This window comes from Toxorhynchites rutilus, chromosome 3 (genome assembly GCF_029784135.1).
Source record: "Toxorhynchites rutilus septentrionalis strain SRP chromosome 3, ASM2978413v1, whole genome shotgun sequence".
NCBI lineage: Eukaryota > Metazoa > Arthropoda > Insecta > Diptera > Culicidae > Toxorhynchites > Toxorhynchites rutilus.
Window position 1 is genome coordinate 101595861 of NC_073746.1, and position 25968 is coordinate 101621828.

The 25968-nt window shown below is 37.5% G+C and overlaps 1 protein-coding gene across 1 annotated transcript in view; it reads left to right on the plus strand.

The window, feature by feature from the left end:
• The window catches only part of LOC129773356 (uncharacterized), a 51187-nt gene extending 38802 nt beyond the window's left edge, over positions 1-12385 (plus strand). The window contains exons 4-7 of the mRNA XM_055776953.1: positions 10771-10832; positions 11440-11630; positions 11701-11810; positions 11879-12385. Of these exons, the coding sequence (XP_055632928.1) occupies positions 10771-10832; positions 11440-11630; positions 11701-11810; positions 11879-12312 (797 nt within the window). The 3' untranslated portion in view covers positions 12313-12385. The remainder of the gene's footprint in view (positions 1-10770; positions 10833-11439; positions 11631-11700; positions 11811-11878) is intronic.
• Positions 12386-25968: the final 13583 nt, after the last annotated feature.

Here is a 25968-nt window from a genome sequence, read left to right on the forward strand (position 1 = left end):
GGGGTGATAATGGGTCAAGCACAAAATTGAATTCCATGCCAAACCGATAGAGTGATTTTCAGATTTTCATGAAAATTGGTAATTTTATTCCATATCGTAAAATATTATACCCGTATATATATTTTTTTTTCATCAGGGTGGCCATTTACTATTCAAGGTGGTCCGAAAAATCAACTTCTCCCCTTTTTTTTTTTTTTTTTCCAAAAATGACCTTTTCAATAACTTTTGAACAACTGGACCGATTTAGATGATCGATATATGAAATTAAAGCCAATGAGCTAATTTTGTTTGAAAGACATTACACTTACAAAAAACCCAAATTTTGTTTTCGTAATTATTGATTGTACACCAAGGTTTTTTCTACGCAGTTTTTCTTGCGAGGCTTTGTTACGAGTTTTTTTTACGCGGATTTTCCAATTAACGCGTTTTTTTTACGCGGATTTTCCAATTATCTCGGTTGTTTTTAACGCGGATTTTCCAATTAACGCAGTTTTTTTTACGCGGGTACGCGTAAAAAAAGACCAGAGCTATATTACATCTCTCACTTCGCTCACATATCGTCTTCATGCTCCGTCAGAGCATATGACGGTAATCAGTGCTTGCGACGGAGCTTAGCGCTTATGACGGAAATTAGTGCCGCACTCTATCACGATGTTTACGTAGGTTTTAGGTGACCTGTTTTTTACGCGGATTTTCCAATTAACACGTTTTTTTTACGAGGTACGTATCCCCCGCGCAAAAAAAAACCTGAGTGTAATTGTTTTCCATAGCTTACAACTACTAAGGTCACCATATTTTTTTATATTCTTTCTTGTAAGCTGAGGTTTTTTTACATACTTATCCAAACATCAGAGAGGTGTTTTTTTTCGTTTTCGAGAGATTTTGCAAAGTTAACATGTTTTCAGTTTTCGTTCAATATTCCTATGCGACTGGACAACATCTATGCGACTAGAATTCAATTTTTATGCATATGTGGGATTTCATGTGGCTTTAAATTGGTATATCGATCATCTGAAACGGCCCGGTAGTTTAAAAGTTATGAATTGAAAAAAATAATTTTTTGAAAAAAAGGGAAAAATGATTATTCGGACCATCGGGTAATTTTGAAAATAACACAATGTCGATCATCTAAATCGATGCAGTAGTGAAAAAGTTATGCCTTTTAAAAAAAAGTAATTTTTGGAAAAAAATGAGAAAAAAATATGTTTTGGACCACCCTAAATAGAAATGGTCATCTATTTAATTTGATATGTAGATCATCCGAATCGGTACAGTAGTATTATGAATTTAAAAAAATGTCATTTTTGGAAAAAAAAATTGAAAAAAATTGATTTTTTGGGCAACCCTAAAATGGAAATTATCTCCCTAATGAAAAAATACGGGTCTAATGTTTTGTGATAAAGAAAAAAAACTTCCACTTTTCACGAAAATCTGAGAACCACTATATCGGTTTGACATGGAAGGGCTATATATAAACATTTCCATCGCACTTCTGGGTGAATTGACACTATTTTCGTTTCTCAAATAATCATTCAAGACGCTTACATGTTGTTAAATTATCTTGAAATTATTGAGAAATTGATTGAAATTGAACACAATTCTTAATAGAAAGTAATATTCACTACTTTGACCCATTGTCACCCCCTATAAGGGGTGAGATTGGGTCGACTTTCAAATAATCGTAGTTCAGTGAAAAATTGATACTATTCAACAATTCCTTGTACACTTACGAGTGTCCATCATTAGAGAACATTTCTACATAATCAGAATCGTTTTTAACTCTAATTTACGATAGTTATGCAACAAAAAGTTCGAAAACTACCATTTTCGACCCATTTTTTCCAGATTTTTTCGTTATTTCGGTACAGAGTACAAATTTTCGTCAAAAGTACAGAATTGTACAGATTTTTTGGGCGTGTGAATTCCTTACATTTGAACAAGAAATTGTAAGGAATTTCATCCTTATGAAACTGATCAATCATTGCGTTGTAAATGCTTTTAAGATCAGCAGAACCAAGTGATACTGCGGCGTAAAAGTCGTCATGTACCTTAATGTTGCTTTGTTCAAATGTACGAAATTTCACAAATGGAAAAAGACGGATGGGTAATTTCGGGGACATAACTGGAGAGACGTAGGTCTACACCAAAGGGTGTCCATTATTCGAATATCATGGAGCACAGATCCCAGAATTACCAACTTTTCATGCACAAAATTAAAGAATAAATTGAAAGGATAGAATAAAACCTCAGCACACGATAAATTTTGATTGCTTCGTATTTGCATCTAAACACTCAAACGCGGTGCAAATGATGTAGGGGTTATTGTTCAGCCGGCAACGAACAGACTTAATGGCAAGCATATCGTAATAGGAATTTACCGTCTGGTATCATGATATAATTTGGTTTTGCATTCCTCATGAATAACTGTGAGTCAAGTATTTCATTTGATACCCATATTGGTGGGGCTTTGAGAAAATATGTAATCCGCCATTTTGTAGCGGCCGCCATCTTGGATTCCCAAGATCATGAAATACGCAGTTTTATAATGACTGCAGAGATAACGGTGTATTCCAAATTTCAGATCAATCGGTCACCAGGAAGGTAGTCAAATTTCAATTAATGTGGTACAGCGCTAGAGACAAACATGTTACTTACAAACATGTCGCAGCTAAACAAAACCCTTTCAAAACTCCATCATTCAATCAAATCGAGTGCGATTAGCCTCTACTTCACTCGGCGCGACGCTTCCAACGCTTTTAACACACTTCGATAGAAACTCGCAGCGTATTCATTCCCTGCAAATGCAACGATATCTCTTATGATCAAAATCAATCTCAAGACAACATCTTTCCTGCTTGGCGTCCGATGATAGAATGTGGCCAAGCACCACCATCGCTCACTTTATATAGCCATATAGTTAACGTTGTAGCGACCGCCTATATTTATTCATAATCTCTTTTTCGTAGCCCACCTTCACCTTGTCCATACGTTTCGCCCGTTCCCCGTGGTTGCTTGTAATGAATAGCTGTTCGCAGCAAGAGCGCAGACAAAATATACGGAAAGAAAGGGAATTCTTTCTTCCAAATTTTCATCAATTTGAGCTTTATATGAGCTGAGAACCCGATATGTGTAGCATATAAACAATTGCTGAGGATATTTCCTATCAATGTTTGTATTTGGAACCGAAGTCCATTCATTAATTGAGGAGGTATTAGCGTGCAAAAACTGAACACTTTTTCACACTGAATTATTGAAATGAGCCCCTATATTGAATGGTTAGACGTAGTCCTACGTCAACAAAAATTGTACCAATCTGTACACTTTGACGAAAATCTGTACTCTGTACCGTACAGAATCTGTACCAAAAATAACGAAAAAATCTGTACCACTCCAGATAAATCTGTACGGTTGGCAAAACTGGTTGTGACCCATAACTAAATCTATGTTTATATAGAAAACACAATAAAAAAAAGTTCAATTCCATTGATGAACTGCCAAAATAGGAGCTGCTTTTTTAAACGGTTTTATTTAGCTTGCCCTGCAATTTGTATGGTTATAGATTTGTATGTTTGTAACATGTTTGTCTGTAGCGTTTCACCACATTGATCCCTTGCCGTATGTATTATTTGATTTCTAACAGCATGGACCAAACACAAACACAACGAGTCATTCCCCTACTAAGCTGTGCGTGCGTATCGGGATCTTGACATAGGACTGTGATTATGTGTAGTAATTGTATTTGAATTGTGTTTTTTCACTGTTCAAAATCTGTATTTTTTTTCTTTTGATGCATCAAATGGAAACCCTGAAAAAAACCGTTTCCTGTATGTACTTGTATCCTTTAAACGGGTTAGATGACATAACGTGGTAGAATTCGGTACCGCATTCTGTTCAAAAATGTACACAAAAATACCATTAAAGCCATTACTTCTCTTTTCATCTGTTTATTCAGTCATGCAGAAAAAGACAAAGAGTCATCATATATCATTTTTAAACAAAAGTCTAAATAGATCTACATAAATATAAGCCTGAGTCAAATCAATCTATGACTACAAAAATATATTATAGATAAAAATAGCATTATCTCCTTCGTTACCACGTTGTCCAGAATATTGTTTGTAATAACTTTATATACCTGTAAGAACGCGAATACTCAAGCTATCATAATCTGAATTACGTGGGTATACCCTTTCGAACTTCCAAATCAGCAGCCATTTAAATTAATGTATTGCATTTTCACATAACCAAACAACATACTCGATATTATGACATCCTGGACCACAATTACACAAATTGTTAGTAGTGAGACCTAGACGATAAAAACATGAATTGAGCACAAATTGATTGGACAACATGCAATATAATATAAAATGAATGCCTATTATCGGTAAATGAAGAATAATTCATTTTACGCATCAACTCACATTATGAGCTAACGCCCGAATTTAGGCAACAAGATTGCTCGTTGTGTCGGGGAGGAAGTGAGTGGATAGTGCAATCGAAAGAAAACATACCCAATTAAATCGTCAAATTGTTAACTTTTTTTACTATATTCATTGTTCATGTTTCAAGCAAAAAAAAATCTGGATAAATTTCCTGTCTAATGATATATAACACAACATATGTTGCAATAACCAATATGCGTTTGAAAACTCTACACTACATTACTCTATCGTTACATTTTCGTAGAGTGACCCCCCTATATAGAAATCAAAGGCATAGTCCTTTTTCAAAAAACTTTTCAAGTTAAACGGTTTAATGTACTAAAAGCTAGAAAATAATTAGGCAAGTAGCAGTTAGTATTTATCACATCCCTTCCTTCATTAATCTAGGGCAATGATGAAACTAAAATAAAATCGGATTTCCATTATCCACAGTTAGTTGTTTCATAATATGCCCACGATTTTATTTTAGTCTGTGAACGTTTGTAAAAATGACATTAAGATGATTTTTAAGAAAAGTTTAGTTTTTTTTTTGCAATTATCACGAAGTTGAATAGGTATATAAATATGGGTTCTTTGAAAATTTGAATCAAAGGTTATACCCTGACGTGAATCAGCGTAGACCTTGTGATCGTCTATTTAGAATTTCATTTCAAGAACTAATAAAGCAAACGGAACCAAATTTGGCGTGTGGAGGTTTTAGGGGGCAAGAAACATTTCTAAGGTGGTTCATAGAAATGAAACACAAATTTCTGCATAACTCGAGAACTAATCAAGCAAATGGAACCAAATTTGGTATATGGAGGTTTTAGGAAGCAATAAATGTTTTTATAGTGGTTTGACACTCCTTTTTCGTTTCTAAAGAGGGGACAGGGTGCTAAACAACTCGAGAACTAATTAAACAAATGGAATCAAACTTATCATATAGAGGTTTTAGGGATCGATTAATGTTTCTATGGTAGTTCGACACTCCTCCCCCTCTCTAAAGGGGGGCTCCCTTACATAATTTTGAGCGGGACGAAGTTCGCCGGGTCAGCTAGTTATAAAATATAATTTTCGCTTGATTGCTTGGGTGGACTGTACAAATCCTAGTTGCTCTCCGTGATTGACCTGAACCAACCAAATTGCACAAAGAACACACATAATGACGCTTGGGACTAGCAAATCATTGCCGTTGTGCAATTTTCGGTGATTCAAGCTTTAAATGGTCAATAACGACGCCGGCCACGTCCTTACAGTTACCAGGGGAAGGGAAGGAACGTTAGTATGATATTCGCCGCCCGAAGGCCAGAAGGGTCGCCTCTATAGCGTGGTTCCCTAGCGAATGTCATGGGATGGATTATTGTTAGTGAGAAGAGGTATGAATCAGGATTCACTGAGGTAAGTGATGTGATTATGTAAACGCGAACTATCAACCACTCGACGAAACGAAATTGCGAAAATATTATGTTTCACAACATTCATCAATTTTTCTACGCGCGCATTTTTTTTTAGAAAATTATTCTTGGGAAACCTGACAAGGTAACCCAAAAAATTCTTTAGAAAAAATCGAACTGACAATATATTTCGTTATTTGTCGTGCCTACTCTTCATCAAACTATCATCGGCGGAAATTATTCTTTGGAAACCTCACAAGGTAACCGAAAAAAAAACCTTCTAAGATTAATCGATTCGGAGATAAATTTCGATATCTAATGTGCCTACTCTTGATGGAACTACAATCGCGGTGGGAGAAAACTATTCTTGGGAAACCAGACAAGGTAACCGAGAAAATTAATATTAATCGGACCGAGGATATATTGCGATATTTATCGTGCGTACTTTTCATCAAACTCCAATCGCGACGGCGAAATCTATTCTTGGGAACCTGACAAGGTAACCGAGGAATTCCTTCTAAAACTAATCGAACCGACGATATATATCGAAACCTGACTAGGTAACCGAGAGTCTAGAGGCGAATGAACTGCAAAGTTTAAAGCCTCTTAAAAACAAAGAAGAAGAAGAGTAACCGAGAAAATTCTTCTAAAATTATTCTGACCGGCAATATATTCTCTATGTTATGTTATTTATCGTACCTACTCTATATTGAACTCTAATCGGTAAAGGTAAAGATTTCAGGAATTAAAATATTAAACAATTAAATAATTTAAATAATGCGTATGGAAAAAAAACTTATCTGACGCCACTGCACACTCAGCTCATCCTTGGCGATGATTCTATTGTTTGTGACACTACGACGAAAGAAAATGGACGAAAAAGTGTGTAGAACACACACACGAACACATTTACACTCTCCGTTCCACGTGCCCGAAACGCAGAATATCAAACAGTGATATTTTCACTTCTGCGAAGAAAAAAAAGACGGGTGGGTAATGTCGGGGACATAACCGGAGTGACGTAGGACTATACAAAGGGGACAGCTTTTGTTAAATATATAATTTAAATATATTGTTTTATTTTCTTCTCCTACGTGAATACCTACCTATCTACCTGAAAAATGGATTAGTTTACTATTTACTCTTTATGAATATGTTGATGGTTCTGAAAAGAACCTTTGGTGTTGTGTTTTTGTTATCACTCGATATTCCCATCTTGTTCGGTTAAACCTTCCTGTTTAGTTATTGCGTTTGCCACTCGCCACAGCTTTCACAGTTGGAAAATTTCTTCCCATCCAGCTTGTGACATGTTGTTCAGTAAATTACATTTAATGCGACGTGCCGGAGAAACACTTTGCCACTCACTGAAACTAATTGTTGCCTTGATGAGCGCCGAACCGAAGCTGCTCTGTTCTTGATGCGGGTTTTCTGATTGTCGTGAGCAGCTTTGCAAGCCAACTCGAGCACTCCGACGGCCGAAACTCTATAATCGCTGTTAGGTATACTGGTGCTCCGGCACCAATCCGTTCGGCCTAGTTACCCTTGCGGAGCAATCAGTGAATGCGACCAACAGGGAACTGGAGACCTGCACGGTTCGAGTGAGACTTTGCCTTTCCCTTAACTTGTCCTCCTTTGTTACGTCCACGATACCGATGCCGTACCACCACACGGGTTTACGGTTTAAAAGAAAATAAGATATTTTTTTGGGGTCCGCGTGTTTTATACTTTAGCGGTACACACTCACAGGATAGAGAAAAATCGGCAGACCCAGCCAGAGGGGCGAGTCCAACGAGACGAACGAATGAGCGTTAAAAGGGAGCGATGGCAAAAAAAATACATTCATTACGATTTGTTCGCTCGTTGGATTCACATGCAGGCTAAAAAGGGTCCTTTTCAGGATCACAAAATTATCTTCAATCTAAAGAGTTTATTGTTTTGTTATCACTCGATATCCCCATCTTGTTCGGCTAAACCTTTATGTTTAGCGATTGCATTTGCCACTCGCCACAGCTTTCACAGTTGGAAAATTTCTTCCCATCCAGCTTGTGACATATTTTACAGTAAATTACATTCAATGGCACGTAGCATTACCACCACTCAGTATCGGATTGGAGGTAATTTTAACCTGTAATTGAACATTTGCGATGACAGTGGTACAGTGTCGACTTTCAATGTGGGGTCATAATTTGGATCTCTATGTTTACAAAAATGTCCAACTAAATAAGTCGCATTACATGTCCGTCCAATTAGCTAAATGTCGAACTAATTGTAAATTACTGTTCTTTCAATCTGGAAACAATTTAAGAATTGGTGAAAATTGAATAATCAGCAAAGTCCCCAACTATTAATAAGCTCAGAACAACTGCCAAATTCACATACTCATCAGATTCTGGCAAACAAATTATGAAAAAATCAATTTGTGTTTTATTATTATTTTGGATAATGTTTTAGAAAGCATTGAACTGTATTTCCTAAACTCTTTTTTGGAAGGTTTAATGGCCCTGATAAGCGCCTTGTTTTATGGAATGGTTCCAATTTAGAAAACTTAGTACTCGTGGTTTTGAAAAAAAACCATTTCGAACGCCCTCGATGCCGCCTTGTTCTGGATTTGCCACCAAAGCAGTTTGTATAAAGAACAAACTTTTTTCTTCTGCTACCTGATGCCGTTTTGCGATTGCGTTTGCCACTCGCCATTCGCTGCAACTGCCTGTTGTCTTGATGTCCACCGAACCGAATGTGTTCTGTTCCGAATGCGGGTTTTCTTATCGTCGCGAGCAGCTTTGCCAGCTAACTCGATCACTTCGGCGGCCGAAACTATATAACGCCGGCTAGGTGGACTGGTGCACTGGTACTAACGCGCTCGACCTAGCTACCCTTGCGGGGAACTCCAGATCAACACGGTTCGAGCGGGATTTTGCCTTTCCCTTCACTTTTCCTCCTTTACCATGTCCAGACATGGCTGCTTGGGTTGGTTTGTTGATGTGTTGTGATGCGAACCGATGTGGTGTACGGTTTGAATGAGAATGATCGTTATGGCAGCGGAGCGGGGATTTTTAAGCTGACTGGCTGGCTCGAGAATTACGCATGTGTGGGACTGCGACCAATGTTTCGTTCATTTTTTTCTTTTTCCTTTCCAATCGCGCTTCATTCTATTTCGCTGCTGCTCTGGTTGCCCGTTTTGGTCGGTACGATTTGAGGAGCACAAAATGGACCAATCAAAAATGGGCACATAGTGCATTTTGACAATGCTTGATATTTCACAATTATTCAATTATTTATCTCAAGAAAAATGAAATGTTATTCGTTATGATAGATGCGTAGATATATTTCCTATCAATTGATGCAAAAACCTTTGCGATCTATTGAGAAATGCTCGAGTTATAAGCGTTCCAAATCTTGCATTTTTTCCTACTTGTTCAGTGCCTAGATTTCCATTTCACCCGCTATATCTTCCGGTTAGACGTAGTCCTACGTCAAAATCGTTGAACACAAATTCTGTCAGTGAACACAGTGATTGATGAGCGATTATTTAAGATTTAAATAATGAGTACATGAAAAAAAAAACAAACAAAAAACATCTGACGTCACTGAACGTTCAGCCCACCCTTGTAGCTAATTATTTTGATTGTGATACATTCACTATCACGAAACAACTTTGAACTCGATGTAGAACATACAATAACGATCACTTATATATTGTATTCTAATGACAGGGGTATTCCAGGAGAGCTGCCAGTTGATGATTCCCGACGAAAAACACATTCATCTCTCTATTTCTGAAGCAGGGAAATAATGGATTTTTATATGATGGTATTCCGGCATGTTGGCCAAGCTTCACTAATTTCTAACATTCACTTCTCCCTGCTGTTGTTTGATGTTGTTTTCGATTGGCTCTGTCGGAGCTTAAGCTAAGCGAGAGCGAAACAAGAGAGCAGCTTCTGAAAAAAACACCATCAAAATAAAAGAGCAAAAACGCTATCGAAATTTGCAATATTTTTCTTTTTTTTTTCGGTCTCAACTTGGAAAACGACATATAACTCTATCGCGAACGACACTTCATAACTTTCGGAACACTTCGGACCTAAATTTTCCTCAAATGGTGATATTTTGCACAAATTAATTTGAAAAAACTCGACGTTCGACGGTTAAGCAACAGCTCCTCACCGAAAACTCTGTTCGTCCCGCTTTTCACTAGTTATAAAATATATTTTTTATACAAAAACATCACATTAAAATACATTGTTGAGTTAATACATATATATAGTTCACAAAAAAAAGAAAATGTTTATTTTTCATAATTTTGCATGTATCACTGCTTTTTCAAGGAAAAATAATTCCGACCAGTACGACAACCATGCCCAAATTTAATACGACCGAAAAGGGTTAAAAAAGAAAACTTAGGCCCTTTTCAAAAAATAATCTTATTCTTTTTTTGAAGATTTCAAGTATGCAAAGTTGCTTAAATGACCAATGAGATTACACCCATAATGGTTCACTGCTATCTGAGATGGTACTGTCAACTTCTTGGCATGAAATTCGTCAAATGCTCTTGATGCGGCCTAATGAAAAACCTAGCAGGAGCAAAAATGTGCTCAACGTGTATATATTTTTTTTTTTGGGTTGAACAAAGCTGACTGTTTCGTTGGCATTATAAAAAAAATTAAATAAAATGCAAAAAGTCAAAATCTTCGACCATATGCCTTCATTCAAAATTATATTGTTGAATTAAACCAAGCATCATTTTGAATGCATTTTTTCTACATAAAAAAATTATGCATGTTCTTAGGAAAAGTTAGAAAAAGTGTTGGTCCCTGTATCGTGTGCAACCAGGAATAAAAAAAAAACAAAGTAACCACAAGGTGGGCAGTTAAATCCAGAATTCGTTTACGAGCTTGCGCTGATGTCTCCAAAATAGAACATCCCCGCACGCGCCACCATTCGCACGACCTCAGGGAACGGGCGGATGGTAGCAGCAGCCGCCTGCCAGAACCAGAACAAGCGCGACCCATCTAATGTATTATAATTAATTTCATATGTAGATCAGACTTTTTCGCGAGGCGCTTGCAGAAGTCAAGCCACAACGTTTCCCCTTTGGCCGGCGACCAAGGAAAAAAATGGATGCTGCATCGGAACACGGGCTAAGCGGGAGCAGATGATCAGAACCGGATAGAATATGGGGGCTAGTCTATCATTGATCCATTCTATATAAGCCTCCCCGGAGTGGAGATGATACTGCATTCAATCCTCTGCCACGACGGAGTATAGATTTGGAAGTTTAACTTTCGCATAGCTTAAAAATGAAGTATATGATCTTGGTGAGTAGTTCAAAGTGCAGCGGTGGAATTCGAAGCAGCATTCAATGGCTCTGAGTGATGGTTTTCGAGCGTAGCTCTAGTGGTTGATTTTGCCGATGTGGGAAAGTAATTTATTGGCTGTCACAAAACACTAAACATCGAACATATTGGATTTCATGGAAAAATCAAAATTCGCTGATTCGGAGGATATAACTTAAGCCATCGTTCAATATATAAACAGTTCGAATAAAAATCAATGTTATTGTTGCTATCCAAATTCCAAGTTCAAAGTGGTAGAATTGGTATAAATATGAGTTGTTGTTACAGCTGGCGCTTGTGGGCTGCGCACTCGCCCAAACTTTCCGTAAACCCGTTAACGTCAACGTCAACGTCAACGATGGTCGCTATTATGGTGATGATCGTGGCAAATACAACGATGGAAAATACCGCCCAGATAACAGTGGCGCCTACCGTCCTGATGATTCCGGAAAATACTCTGGCTCATACGACCCATACTTGTAGGATGCAATCGCAGTGTTTTGGATTCATGGGCAATAGGAGATAATCGTGACTATTTTTCTTATTCAGGCACGGTAAATACGGCGTCGGTGGACAAGGCGGTGCCGGTGGTGCTGGATCTGGATTCGGTGGAAAGGGAGGCCAAGGAGGTGCTGGTTCGGGTGCTGGTTTGAGTGCAGGTAAGTGCAAAATACTGTTGTCAACAAAATTCCATTCTGACATTCACTCTTACTATTGATGATTTAAGGCTTTGGAAAGGGCACTGGTGGAAATAAATTCGGCACCGGTGTCCCGGCCAAGGTTGTGTCAGTTGTTCCAGTAGTAGCCCCACCAAAGCCACTGAAGCTCAAGCAGTCTTCCTCCGGCAGCGGCGAAGGATTCGATCGCATCAAAGAACAGCTCAAAGAGTACAACGAGGACGGATACTACTATCGTTATCTGACCGAGAAAGACACTCAAGTTGCTGAAACCGGCCGCATCGAGGAACGCAACACCGATAACGAAACCCTTCGCGCCAAGGGCTTCTTCGAATATGTTGGAACTGATGGTGTCCAGTACCGTGTGGACTACACCGCCGATGAGAACGGATTCGTCCCAGTCGGTGCTCATCTGCCAGTTGCTCCACCAGTCCCAGAACAGATTGCACGAGCGCTCGAATACGTCAGAAGACTGCAGCAGTAAGACCAGTTCAGTCATTGTACATAGACTTCCTCCACTTCTTTCTTTTGTATACATTCAGTCAGCGACAATCTATACGCCATTATTTGTGTTCTTTTAAGTAGTTTAAAACTATTTAAAATAAACCAATGTAATTTTTAAGACAGCCACAAATCAATTGATTTCCGAAAATCCTATGTCCCATGTTCAACAAGATTTAACGGGAAGTGCTGTCATTCGAATACTGAATATCAGATGTATTGGGTTGCCCGGAAATTTCGCGCAGATTTTAATTTAAATAGGAAACTATGCATATATTCAAATATTTATATGTGCCGTTCTGTTTAATAAGATTTCGTCATCTACGAGGGTCACTATTTATATTTCGGGAATAGGAACAAAAACAAATAGTTAAGCTGCGAATATATTTTTATTGTTTTTCAAAGTACTCGCCACGATGATCGATACACTTTTGCATGCGCTTAAACCAATTTTCAAAGCATTTATTCCAATCGACACGAGCCTTTTTTTGAGCGATTGTCAAATTATGTGGGATCCAACGTGAACATAATTTTCGCACAACTAAGTGTTCATATAAAATCGAATATATGCTGGTAGAACTAATGCTTAGGGATGCCTCAATCTCACAATAGGTTACATGACGATCTTGCCTAATCATTTCGTGCACAGCATCGATGTTTTCTGGCACTACAGTCGATTTTGGACGACCTTCACGAAACTCGTCGGACAGCGAACTACGACCACGATTGAATTCACTATACCAGCGATACACAGTGGTTTTTGATGGAGCTTCATCGCCAAAAGTCAAATTAAGTTGATTGACGCACTCTTGTTGTGATAATCCACGTCGAAAGTCGTAAAAAATCATCGCACGAAAATGTTCACGATTCAGTTCCATTTTTTTGCCGAGACCAAACTTTCAACTAATTATAAAATAAACAAATAGCGTCCGTATGACAAAATGTTCTGAGTACGTATATCGTCAAAAATGTCAAACTTTACGATGGAACCGTCAGATGGACTCACATGACATCAGTGTTGCCAATTCCCGAAATATAAATAGTGACCCTCGTATCACGCAGCACAAGGATTCAATTCTGCATGAACTTGTTGGTTTTTCGTCCAAAAAAGTTTAATAATAAGGCGTCCTATCTGGTTAGTATTGCGGGTAGAATAGCACATCCCTGTCAACCTCAAAAAAAATATCATGTTCTCCAAAGTTTGGCATTGCTCTGGTCGACAGGATACGACGCCTTTTTTATTGACTTATTTCGGATGTTTGTCCTGGATTGTGAGGAGTACTTGGTGGAATTTATCGATAAGTCGCTTGGTACGAGCTCATAATACAAAATTCCTTTACAATCTCAATCTCAATCTTTCCAATCCTTCTATCCCAATCTCATACAGAGAATGGATTTCTGAAGGTGAAAACCAGCTTCGGGGTAGTTCGTTTCGCTTTTTCCAAGAAGTTTCGTCGCTCAACATTGTTGGGACCGATCCATTTCTCATCACCCATCACGTCTTTGCTTTTTTGAAATGAGTTGTAGATAGAAGTACGTTCTTAAAATAAATCATGAATAGTTACTTTTCATATCGCTTATTAATCGGAGGAAGAATTGTTACCTGAAATATAAAATTTGAACCCATGGACAATATCCAATTGTGCGAAAGTTCGATTTGGATGATATTTTTTTATAATTCGTTTATTTTTACAGGCTCATTTACATAAGTTTTAAGGTGCCTTCTCATTTATATTTTTATAACTATTCATAAACAATTTTCTTAAATCTATGGTTAGTAAGGTGGAAAATCGATTACTCGCGGTCTACTCGAGTTTATGTAGAAGGGTGACAATTTTTGACGTAGGATTACGTCTTTCGGGAACATATTGGGGTACAAATTGAAAAATGAAAATCGATCGCATCGTGAAAAATGTCCAATTTCAAACGCTTGTTACTCATTCATTTCATGATGGATTGATGAGATTTTTGCATCAAACGATTACGGCACTCCATAACAATTTTTCACATTGAATAAAATAGTATATATCATATAACTAACTATCGAACAATTGGATAAATTCAACCCCTATCCAAACAGAGATACCCAATCCTGATTGGTCGAAATTGACGTCATTTCTTTTTCGCGCCTGATTCGTTCTCTCACCGGCAAGCTGCTGGCAATCGAGTAGGAGGCGCCTACTTCACACATACCAAATGATATAAAAGGAAGGAGCATTCGTGGATCTCATTCATTCTTACAACGGACGTGGAACGGACAACAACAAGTGGAGAGCAGCAGCAGTGAAAGCGGCTAATATATAGGCGAGCATTGAAGTTGAGCGGTCAAAATGCGAGCTGTGTCTCACATCGAGCTTCTATGGCAGCATAAGCAGCGGTAAACAGTAGCAACGGTTGTTGAAACCGGTCTACTACTAGTGGCAGCAGCAAACATCACGAGCGGATCGTTTCAGGCACGCTCTCTCCGTCAGAAGTGCGAGAACGTTTCTTGGCATCGTGAAAGTGCAGTATCGAATCTGAGCGGCCAACAATTGAGATGTGTCTCACATAAGTGGCAGTAGCAGCAGCAGCGGCGGTAAACATCGAGGCTGAACCTCAACAATCGAGCTGTGTCTCGCATCGGTCCACTACTGTTGGCAACGACAAACATCATGAGTAGAGAGTTTCAGGCATGCTCTCTTTGTCTACTGCTGCTGCTGCTGCTGCTACTCAGTCAGATTTCTCATTCTTGTTGGACGCTCAGATCGATAAACATATGTGTTTCTAGTGTGCATTGCTGGTACTCCTGTTCACATCAACCAATACAATTGGATGCGGTTATGGAGGTAAAGGAGACAAAGGATCCGGTTGAGGAAGAGTGTATCGCAAGGTTCCACATGACAACATCCAGTGTATCAAGCCCGCTATCCGTTGTTTAGCTCACCGTGATGGTGTCAACGAAACCCTTGCAAACCGACGCACAGAAGCCGAAGATGCCAAAGCCAAGGAAAGCAGCAGCGACTCCGAAAAAACTACCGCTGCCAAAAAGTTAACAACTGCTACATCCGACTGAAACCTCACATTAGAACGCAGCAGATTCCGTACAACCCATTTAACCATTCCAGTCCTTTTCAGGACTTTCGATATTGCTTTGAAACGAAAGAGTTTAATTTATTGTTTTCCACTTATCATAAAAATGATATAAAACTACGATCAAAAATACTGTTTACTTTTACATTTTCTTTGATCATGTGCAACTAACAGGAAACTTATCACGTCAGAAACATACTTTCCATCAACCAACCTGACTGGATGCGGTAAGGGAGGCGAATGACATATGTATGCATATATGTATAGCGAAACGGCTCCGGTCATGCCTCAAGGAATTTTCTAAAATAATATTTTGCCGATGCCTTTGCGCGAAATACACGAGCGAGTAGCACCATAATAGCAAATCAAATGTCGAAGTTCGTGATATGGGTGCGTTCATCGCTATTCGGTTCGGCGTCGGTTTAACCCTTTCATTACGGCAGTGTGCTCCGCCGAAGTGCTACCCCTGTACGGAGCACTGCGCCGAAAAGTATGCACATCGCGCTGGTGTGATCGAAGAGCAGTATGAATTTCATGTCGTCTAAAGACGACGCTCGTACACACAGCTCGTCGCGCGAATGTCGTCTATAGACGACGCTCGTAACGGAAGGGTTAACCATCCATAACTACGCTTGGCAACATTGACATCTGGCAATTTTCATATAAGATTTTTCCCCCGCATGTTAAAAGTGGTTTTTCATGTACATAAAAGCGCAGCGTAGTATGTCAACTGCTTCCCGGTTAGAAAATAAATGAGCGACCCGTCCAATTTCAAACGCTTATTGCTCATTCATTTCATGATGGATTGATGAGATGTTTGCATCATACGTTGTCGGCACTCCATAATAATTTTTCACGTTGAATAAAATAATATATATCATGTAACTAACAATCGAACAATTAAAAAATCTCAACCACTATCCAAACAGAAGATACCTAGGCCTGATTGATCGAAATTGACGTCATTTCTTTTTCGCGCCTGATTCGTTCGTTCACCGGCAAGCTGCATGACAATCAAGTAGGAGGCGCCTACTTCACACATACTAAATGATATAAAAGGAAGGAGCGTTCGTGGATTTTATTCATTTTTACAACGGACGTGGAACGGACAACAGTGGAGAGCAGCAGCAGTGGACGCGGCTAATATATAGACGAGCATCGAAGCTGTGTGGTCAATAGGCTAGCTGTGCCTCACATCAAGCTTCTATGGCAGTATAAGCAGCGACAAACTACTACTACTCTACTAGTGGCAGCAGCAAGCATCGCGAGCGGAGCATTTCGGGCACGCTCTCTCCATCAGAAGTGCGAGCACACGCTTCTTGGAATCGTGAAAGTGCAGCAGTGAACTTCAAGACGAGCATCGAATCTGAGCGGCCAACAATTGAGCTGTGTCTCATATCGAACTTAAGTGGCAGTAGCAGCAGCAGCGGCGGTAAACATCGAGGCCTAACATCAACAATCGAGCTGTGTCCCGCATCGGTCCAGTACTGATGGCAACAGCAAACATCAGGAGCAGAAAGTTTCAGGCATGTTCTCTCTTTCTGCTGATGCTGCTGCTCAGTCAGATTTCTCATTTTGATCGACGCTCAGATCGGTAAACATATATATTTTTAGTGTTTTAAGTGTGGTCACATCAGATCAACATCAACCAACATGACTTCATGCGGCAAGGAAGGCAAAGGAGGATCGGTGCGTATCGCAAGGTTCAACATGACAATATCCAGTGTATCAAACTCGCTATTCGCCGTTTAGCTCGACGTGATGGTGTCAACGAAAACCACTAAAATAACGGATAGCGGGTCGTTGCTGCCATAGAAGCTCGATGTGAGACACAGCTCGCATTTTGACCGCTCAACTTCAATGCTCGCCTATATATTAGCCGCTTTCACTGCTGCTGCTCTCCACTTGTTGTTGTCCGTTCCACGTCCGTTGTAAGAATGAATGAGATCCACGAATGCTCCTTCCTTTTATATCATTTGGTATGTGTGAAGTAGGCGCCTCCTACTCGATTGCCAGCAGCTTGCCGGTGAGAGAACGAATCAGGCGCGAAAAAGAAATGACGTCAATTTCGACCAATCAGGACTGGGTATCTCTATTTGGATAGGGGTTGAATTCATCCAATTGTTCGATAGTTAGTTATATGATATATACTATTTTATTCAATGTGAAAAATTGTTATGGAGTGCCGTAATCGTTTGATGCAAAAATCTCATCAATCCATCATGAAATGAATGAGTAACAAGCGTTTGAAATTGGACATTTTTCACGATGCGATCGATTTTCATTTTTCAATTTGTACCCCAACATGTTCCCGAAAGACGTAATCCTATGTCAAAACAAACTGTTTCTTGATTAAATTTATGAAAAAATGTCAAATGTAAAATGTAAAAAAAAATAATACTCGATATGGACGTTAAAATATGATAATATGATATACAGGTTTTAGGGTCGATAGATACTCCTCCCCCCTCTATAAGAGGGTGCTACCATACAAATAAAACACCAATTTCAGCATAACTAGGGAACTAATCAAACAAATTGAGCCAAATTTGGCATGTGGAGATTTTAGGGGGCATTCGAATGCAACACAAATTTCTGCATAACTCGAGAACTAATCAAGCAAGTGGAGCCAAACTTGGCATGTGAGGATTTTTGTGTGCGAGAAATGTTTCTTTGATGGTTTGACGTACCTTCCTCCTCTGAAAGGAGAAGGAGGGTGCCATAAAAATACTACACATATCATCAACCATATTAAAAAAATAATTGATAATTTTCGGAAAACTCTGAAGAACAATAGGAAAATTCGGAAAATAGAATTCCCAAATGTTCTACAATTACTTCATGATAGGCGTCCTTAGTGCATTCGATGTTTGCGCTAACGGAATTAATCTTTGCTCGAAAGTGGAAATGGATTTTCAGGTGAAAAAACGCACTGCTCTATCTTCTAACTATATGAACAAAAATGAATCGCCGAATGTGTTGGTAAGCGCAAAACTCGAGAGAAGAATAGCTCAATTTGAGATGTCTTCATTTTATTACTTTTTCTGTATCAAACATGTATTCCATGTAACGGAGAAACATGTCATTTGCAAGTAATTGAAGAAGTTTTGGTAGAAGTACTAGGAAATTTATAGTAGAAGAAAATTATAAAGAGTCTATTAGAAGATCAATCAATGAATAGTTCTGCGATTGAATCCACGAACGTTCGCTTAGTAAGGAAACGTGAATGTTTAAAAGTATTCATATCCATTTTGGGCGGGACGAAGTTTGTCGAGTCAGCTAGTTCATAATAAAAATAACGCTACGGTTGCGTTTATACGTAATTACTTTTTTTACAAACTCTTTCCACATTTTTGTTTATTTTTCTTTATTTTACCTGCTTCATTTTCGAAGAATACCCAAACCCCTTTTGCATTTCTAAATTATCTCCAAGACTCAAAGAACAACACGGAAAGGAACGAAGACCTGTTAATTGTGCCTACATTAATTCCTAAAACCAAATCAGCGAAGACTCCCGCATCATTTTCAAATATCCTCATTAAATTTTTCATTTTACTGCATATTTTTGTTGCTCTCTCTTGTTGTGTTGATTGAATCTGATCTATTATCAGGAGATTAGACAAAACTTATAACCCGATTTGTCTTCATTCGGTAAACGTTACATTTGGGTGAATGTTGCATTCGGGTGAATGTTGCATTCGGGTGAATATTATTCGGGTATTAGTTACATTCGAGTAAATGTGCTTCGGGTAAACGTGTTTCGGGCGAATGGTATTCGAGTATATGTTACGCAACCGTTTTTGACACTAAAGTAATTTTTGTGAAGAGTGTATGCATTTTAGCATGAACTTTCATTGGAGATGAAAGCTCGTAGCTCGGAATCATTTAGTTGTGTAGAATGTTGGAACATTGATTTGTTCGCAACCAGCAAGATACCAGAAAACGAATATCACGATGTTTTGTTTCAAATCGTCAAGAAATGAATAATTTCATTTTCTATGCGAGAAAACGGTTCGAAGTATCCCTCGATATTAATTTTTTCGTTAAAATCTCATTTTATTTTATTTTTAAAACTATTTGATTGTCTGCATACGTTTTTATTATAATAATGGTTCCACCTCATTCCCTACAAAGGTTTCAGCCGGACGAGTTATCTTTAAGATGATTAGTTATAATAATTTACTTTTGTATTATCAATCTGAACCAGTGATTAAGATAGAATAAAAATAAAACGGGCTGGTTGTGCTACAGAAATAGGAGCTAAAGGGCCTGGCTTGGTAAGGAAGTAAAAAGTACCCCAAACCAAATCACCCGTTCTGTTGAAAATAGTGTATAGGGTACCAAACAAGAAATTTTAACTATTTTATTGAACCCCTATGAGGTTCACCACAGGATCTATGGTAAAAACGTACTTTTCAATTTTTTGCACACCATTCTTATTAGCTTCGAGATAAAAATTTGAAAAAATCCTGAAAGTGCGTCTTACTATGGTGTATCAATGAATATTATCCAAAAAAAATTTCATCAAAAATTGGAGTACCAAAAAAAATCTTGAAATATTTAAAAAAAAAATTGGGTGATTTAGATATTCAGTACTAGAGTAATGCGGGGCAAAGATGCGCATTGGCCATTTTGAAGCAAACGAGCAAACGAGCATGAAAGTGGCAAAAAGTTATGAGGTAGTTTTGCGATGTTTTGATCTAATTTTTCCAGTTTTGGAGATGACGATTGACTTACCTAAAATAACTGAAAAGTTCGAAACTACACTGTCAAGGAACCCATTATTCTATAGTAGATGATAGTGCGTATTCGTTTTTGTGGAAAAGTTCAAGAGCTTTTTTAAAAAATTCGATTAGTTCAAATATTGCTTGTGGGGCAAAGGTGCGCAGTGGCTGTGGGGCAAAGGTGCGCAGTTTTTTTTATCCCTTTTGTTTATTTTAGGCTCATTAGCATTTTAGCTTTAACAGAGCCGAATTTTAATCGTGTACATGTCACATGTTTATCATATCTATAATTAGCACATAACACAGTTGCCATTTTTCGGCGTTAGAGTATTCCCTTCTATACCATTGCATATGGTACATATTTACACAGTAGCCATTTAGGCGTAAGAGTTTTTCCTTCTGTTCTTCCATTATCCAGTTAGACCGGACAGCGGAGACAGTTGATTGATCATTGTTGAGTTATTTATAGAACAGCAGCCCGATGTGTCTTGCAGAGCAGAGCAGTTGTATGGGTGAATCGATCTTATTTCGACCGTGGATCGATTCTCCGTTACTGATGATTGGTTGCGTGGACGTAGTTATTCTGTAACAACACAAAGATGGTCAATGAGGACCCTGAGTTTTGAACTCAAGATCGATCGCTTACTAAGCGAACGCGCAAGCAATGTGGCTACGGAGACCAGGAATAAAAATAAACAATGGCTTAAAAATAATTTAAAATGAATTTCAAATGAAAAAATGTTTTTATTTTCACCATGCATTCAATTCAATAACGGTTATTTTTCGTTTATGTTTATATTTTCACAATGAACTTTAAATCGATATTGTTTTTTTTTCAACAATGAGTTTCAAATAAATCAAGTGGAGGTAACTATGTATTTATAAACTTGATCTATATATAAATAAAAATGATTTGGTGTCCGTTCCTCACGATTTAACCCAAGAACGGAGCCACGGATTTAAACAGTCATTATCAGGATTGATGCGTCTTAGTCTGTATCAGGTTTATATGTCAAAAAAGAAATTATATACCGCGAGTATAGATTACGTACATAAAAATAATTTCTGTGGGAACTTGAGTGCTCGAAATGATTTATATCAATATATCAATTGTGGGTGGGACGAAGTTCGTTGGGTTTATTAATAGCTAGTTTGTTAATAAAAACGAATTCTGTTTCAAATGTTGGACATTTTCAGATATCTTATATTGTCAGTCTCCTTCCTCCCAAAAATTTCCACGTGGTATGTTCGACTATAACACCCGCTCTTCTCCACCCATAAAAAAAACACGGAACACCCCCCTTCTGCCTACTGGACGATGCCTACACTCTCTAGTAATGATGCTTCTCCCACTTCTGATGATAAAGCATTTATTTTTGGTATAAGTTATCTCAGAAGTTCAATTCAATAAGTGTGCACCTTTGCCCCGTACGGTGCGCACCCACTATGGGGCAAAGGTGCGCATTTGTCTTTTTGTATTAAAAAAGGGTATTTGTCCAATTACAAACACAACTCGAGAAATGCTTGTACTACGTATCGAAGGTAATATATATATAGTTACAATTTGGTAAGCAAACGGAATTTTATTTGCTTTTATTTCAAGAGTTATTGGACGACAAGAGTTAGGTGCGCACCTTTGCCCCGCATTACTCTACTCTAATTCGTATTTAAATGTTTTTTTTTTCTATTATAGTGACTTTCAACACATTTCGGTTGGTTCGTCATTTTTACTTCCATTTTTGGAAGAATGTCGGGAGTGAGAATTGAACTCGTGATCTCTGCGTGAGAGGTATGGATGTTACCACTACGTCAGATCGCCTCCATATTGAAATGTGTTTCTACGTCTACGCCTACGTTTTTTTTAGAATTTTAACAATGCACAAAAAAATGTTTCTAAAATTTAATTTTTTTAGAATTTCGAGACCCATTACAAGATAAATTTGTATTTGAATATGTATGTTTATTTGTTTGTGTATGTGTTTTTTTTTATTTTGGTGATCTTTTTAAATGGTTTTATTTAGCTTGCCCTGTAATCTGTTTGTATGTTTGTATGTTTGTATATTTGTAAAATGTTTGTCTGTAGCGCTGACCCACATTTATAGAAATTTAACCCCCTTCCTGTTGACCGATTGATCTGAAATTCAAATCCAAGATGGCGGCCGCTACAAAATGGTGGATCACATATTTTCTCGAAACCTCATCAATATGGGTTTTCCGAAACCCCATCAATATGGGTATAAAATGAAAGGGCTTGACTAGTAGAATACGATTATTTAAGAAAAATACAAATCAAAGATGGCTGCCACTACAAAATGGTGAAATACACATTTTCTCAAAACATCATAAATATGGGTATCAAATGAAAGGGCTTGACTAGTAGAACACGGTTATTTATGATAAAAGTAAATCTAAGATGGCTACCACTACAAAATGGTGGACTACGTATTTTCATAAAACTCTATTATTATGGGTATCAAATGAATGGGCTTGACTAGTAGAACACAGTTATTTATGGGAAATGCAAATCTATGATGGCTGCCACTATCAAATGACGGGCTGCATATTTTCTCAAAACCCGATTAATATGGGTATCAAATGAAAGGGCTTGAATAGTAGATGGCCGCAATCACAAAATAGCAAATTACTTTATTGAACGGTTTTTTTTTAGCTAGAACTGTTCGTATGTATGTTTGTATGTCTGTAGGGTTGTCCCATATTAATAGAAGTTTGACCAATAGGAACTGACCGAATTTATAAAATACCTTTATCTCTGCTGTCATTTTAAAACTGCTTATCTCGAAAAATCCAATTTGGCCTCCACTACAAAATAGCTGATTCCATATCATCTTAAAAAAAAAGATTGATTGAGATATGTGTATCTAACGAACAAACTTGACTTGGAGAACACACTATGTATTTTCTGCAACCCACTCAATATCGGTATCAAATGAAATTTTTTGGCTGATAGAATACAGTACAATGTTTTTATTGTAGAGAAATATTCGAAGGAAACAGATAATGTACTAAACATTAGAAAATAAAATAAGTAAAACAAACTTTTTATGTTAAACGGTTTAATTGTGATTAAACATAATAATGTACTAAAAGCTAGAAAATAATTAGGCAAGTAGCAGTTAGCAGTTATCACACCTCTCCTTCAATTGTCTAGGGCATTGATAAGACTAAAATAAAGTCGTGGGGCACGTTGGATTTCCATTATCCACAATTAGCGACTGCATAATATGTCCCACGATTCTATTTTAGTCTTATCAATGCCCTAGACTAATGAAGGAGAGGTGTGATAACTGCTAACTGCTACTTGCCTAATTATTTTCTAGCTTTTAGTACAGTATTATGTTTAATCACAATTAAACCGGTTAGCTTAAAAAGTTTTTTTTACTTATTTTATTTCAGAATATTTCGATAACTGTGCGGTTCGAGAATATCTAATAGGGTATATGATCTTGGTTTGTCCAGTCGAAAATATGATCATGGATTGCCCACTTTTTTGAATGCTCTAATTCAGCGCTCCTGTGTCAAAAAAGGCCTTCGAATGTTTCGAAACATATAAATGAAATTGCCTTTTACATGATTTATAGTAGTTTGATAGTATATTTTTACGAAATCACATGTTTTAAATGATTATAAAATACACCTTCTATTTGTGTCAATGCGCCCCTCATTCGAGCTAACTTTTAATCGATCACCAGATAATTATTTGGCACGTATTCAGACCTTTTCTGGATTACAACACTTATAAATATTGTAAACATCATGCTTGCTCACCATTTGTATCGGATTTACATAGCTAAACCATTAAATTAACGCATTTTGATGAACTCATTTCTGATCATGAGTTGTCCAATTCAATAATGTTGTTTTGTCCACATGATTTCTATGGAAACCGCTTGGCGCGCTGCAGTGTGTTTATGTTTGTTTATGGTGTGCTTTGCGCATAGCAGAAGTATGGGTTTTCTGTGTTGATTGTGTTGAGGTGAACACTTCTAAAATGCCCAAGAAAAGGCTATATTCTAAGCCTAAATTATGAATGAATCAATATGATGACAGTAAACTCAAGCAATGATAAATGCAACATCTAATTGTGAATTCGAATGTTTTCATTCAAAAATGGAGATTTCTAAAACCGGACAAACCATGATCATTTTTTTGGGCAAACCATGATCAGAGGTGGTCAAACCATGATCATAATTCTTCTTTAAGGAAAATCGTTAAAAAACATAAAAATTTGAATAATTCAACACCTCATGGTCGTATTAGCAACTAGAGACTTGGGGCTTTTCAACAAACCCAAACCCGTATCGATTATGTGTGATTCTCATGAAGAAAAATCGATTTGCATTTACTTGTTGCGTAAAAACACCCCAAATTGGACAAAACAAGATCATTTACCCTAATTTTTTTTGAAAATAATTTTTTTATTTCTATTTTGTTGTAATTTTCTAATATTACAACATCTAAAAAAGTGTGTTGAATATGAATGTTGCCGTATTGTAGAAAGCTATATACACTCGACAAAAAAAGTTAAAGGAACAGAATGCGAAGTCGGAAATTCTAAGTGATTTTTGACATGCTGTATCTTCGTGAACAATCAACACATATAGCTGATATATGCAATATTCTAAAGCTCCAAAATTTTCATTCAAAGTGAAATATCTCTGTATGGAAAGATTCTAGAGGAACGTTCTAGAAACCAAATGAAAGCTGGTTAATAAGGTTAATTGGATTCTCTTAAGTTGGTTAACAAAAAAAAATTATGTTAGTCCACAAAATTCTTGAAAAAACGGGAAAAAATCGAGTTTTTAATTCTTCCCGGTGTTGTTGTCCACTACACCTATACAGACCAAGACAAGAATGTGTACATAAAATATTCTAATTCTAACTTTAAAATGATGCATATATCATCTATATGTGTTGATTGCTCACGGAATTACATTATGTCAAAAATCACTTACAATTTCCGACTTCGCACTCTGCTCCTTGAATTGTTTTGTCAAGTGTGTTAATTTTTATGCAAGTTATTTTCCTGATTTTTCTCACCTTCCGCTGATATCTTCTTTTCTTTTCCAGGAATCCAACCAATAATTTTTCGCGCCTTGAAATTTGAGTTATTTGTGCATCAACCGATGGAATGGGTCTTATGCGTTTATACGAATTTTGAGTTCGCACTTTAACTATATTAAACACAATATAAGTAACAGTCTGTACATGGGATGTTGGAAATTAGTTGGGCTAGATATAATTCCGTTCAATGAAACATGATGAATATGAATATTTTTTACATAGCGTGACGAACTTTTCTCAAATCTTAAGGAGACTGATTAACTGACAGCTGACAGGATACTAAATACGAACCGAATTGATTGTTGACGAGCACAGCAATGGCTTCATCATACCAAGTGGAGGATCAGTAGAGAACTGATCAATCAGTTCCGACGTAACCCCTTTCATTCGACAACAGCAAATGCTCTCAAAATATAGTTAATCTTTTTCACTGATGAATGCCATCTTTTAAAGAACAATAAAACATCATCTCAATGCCAATGAACGATTCACACATACAACAAATATTCGCCAAACTCAAATCAATCTATTTTTAGCCCCAAATCTCTTCAAACAGTTCAACAGAACAAGTTCAGTTCGATTGAGAACTTGTCGCCTCGGCATAATTTCCACATTATAACATCAGCCGGCATGTCTACGGATTGACAGCTGGTAATCAGCACTGGCAAATATAACTGCTTCTTCATGCAAATCCATCAGCTAACCAGTTCAGCAAAATGGTGCGAGATCTTCTGCCGCGGTGGCCTTGATATAGAAAAATGATG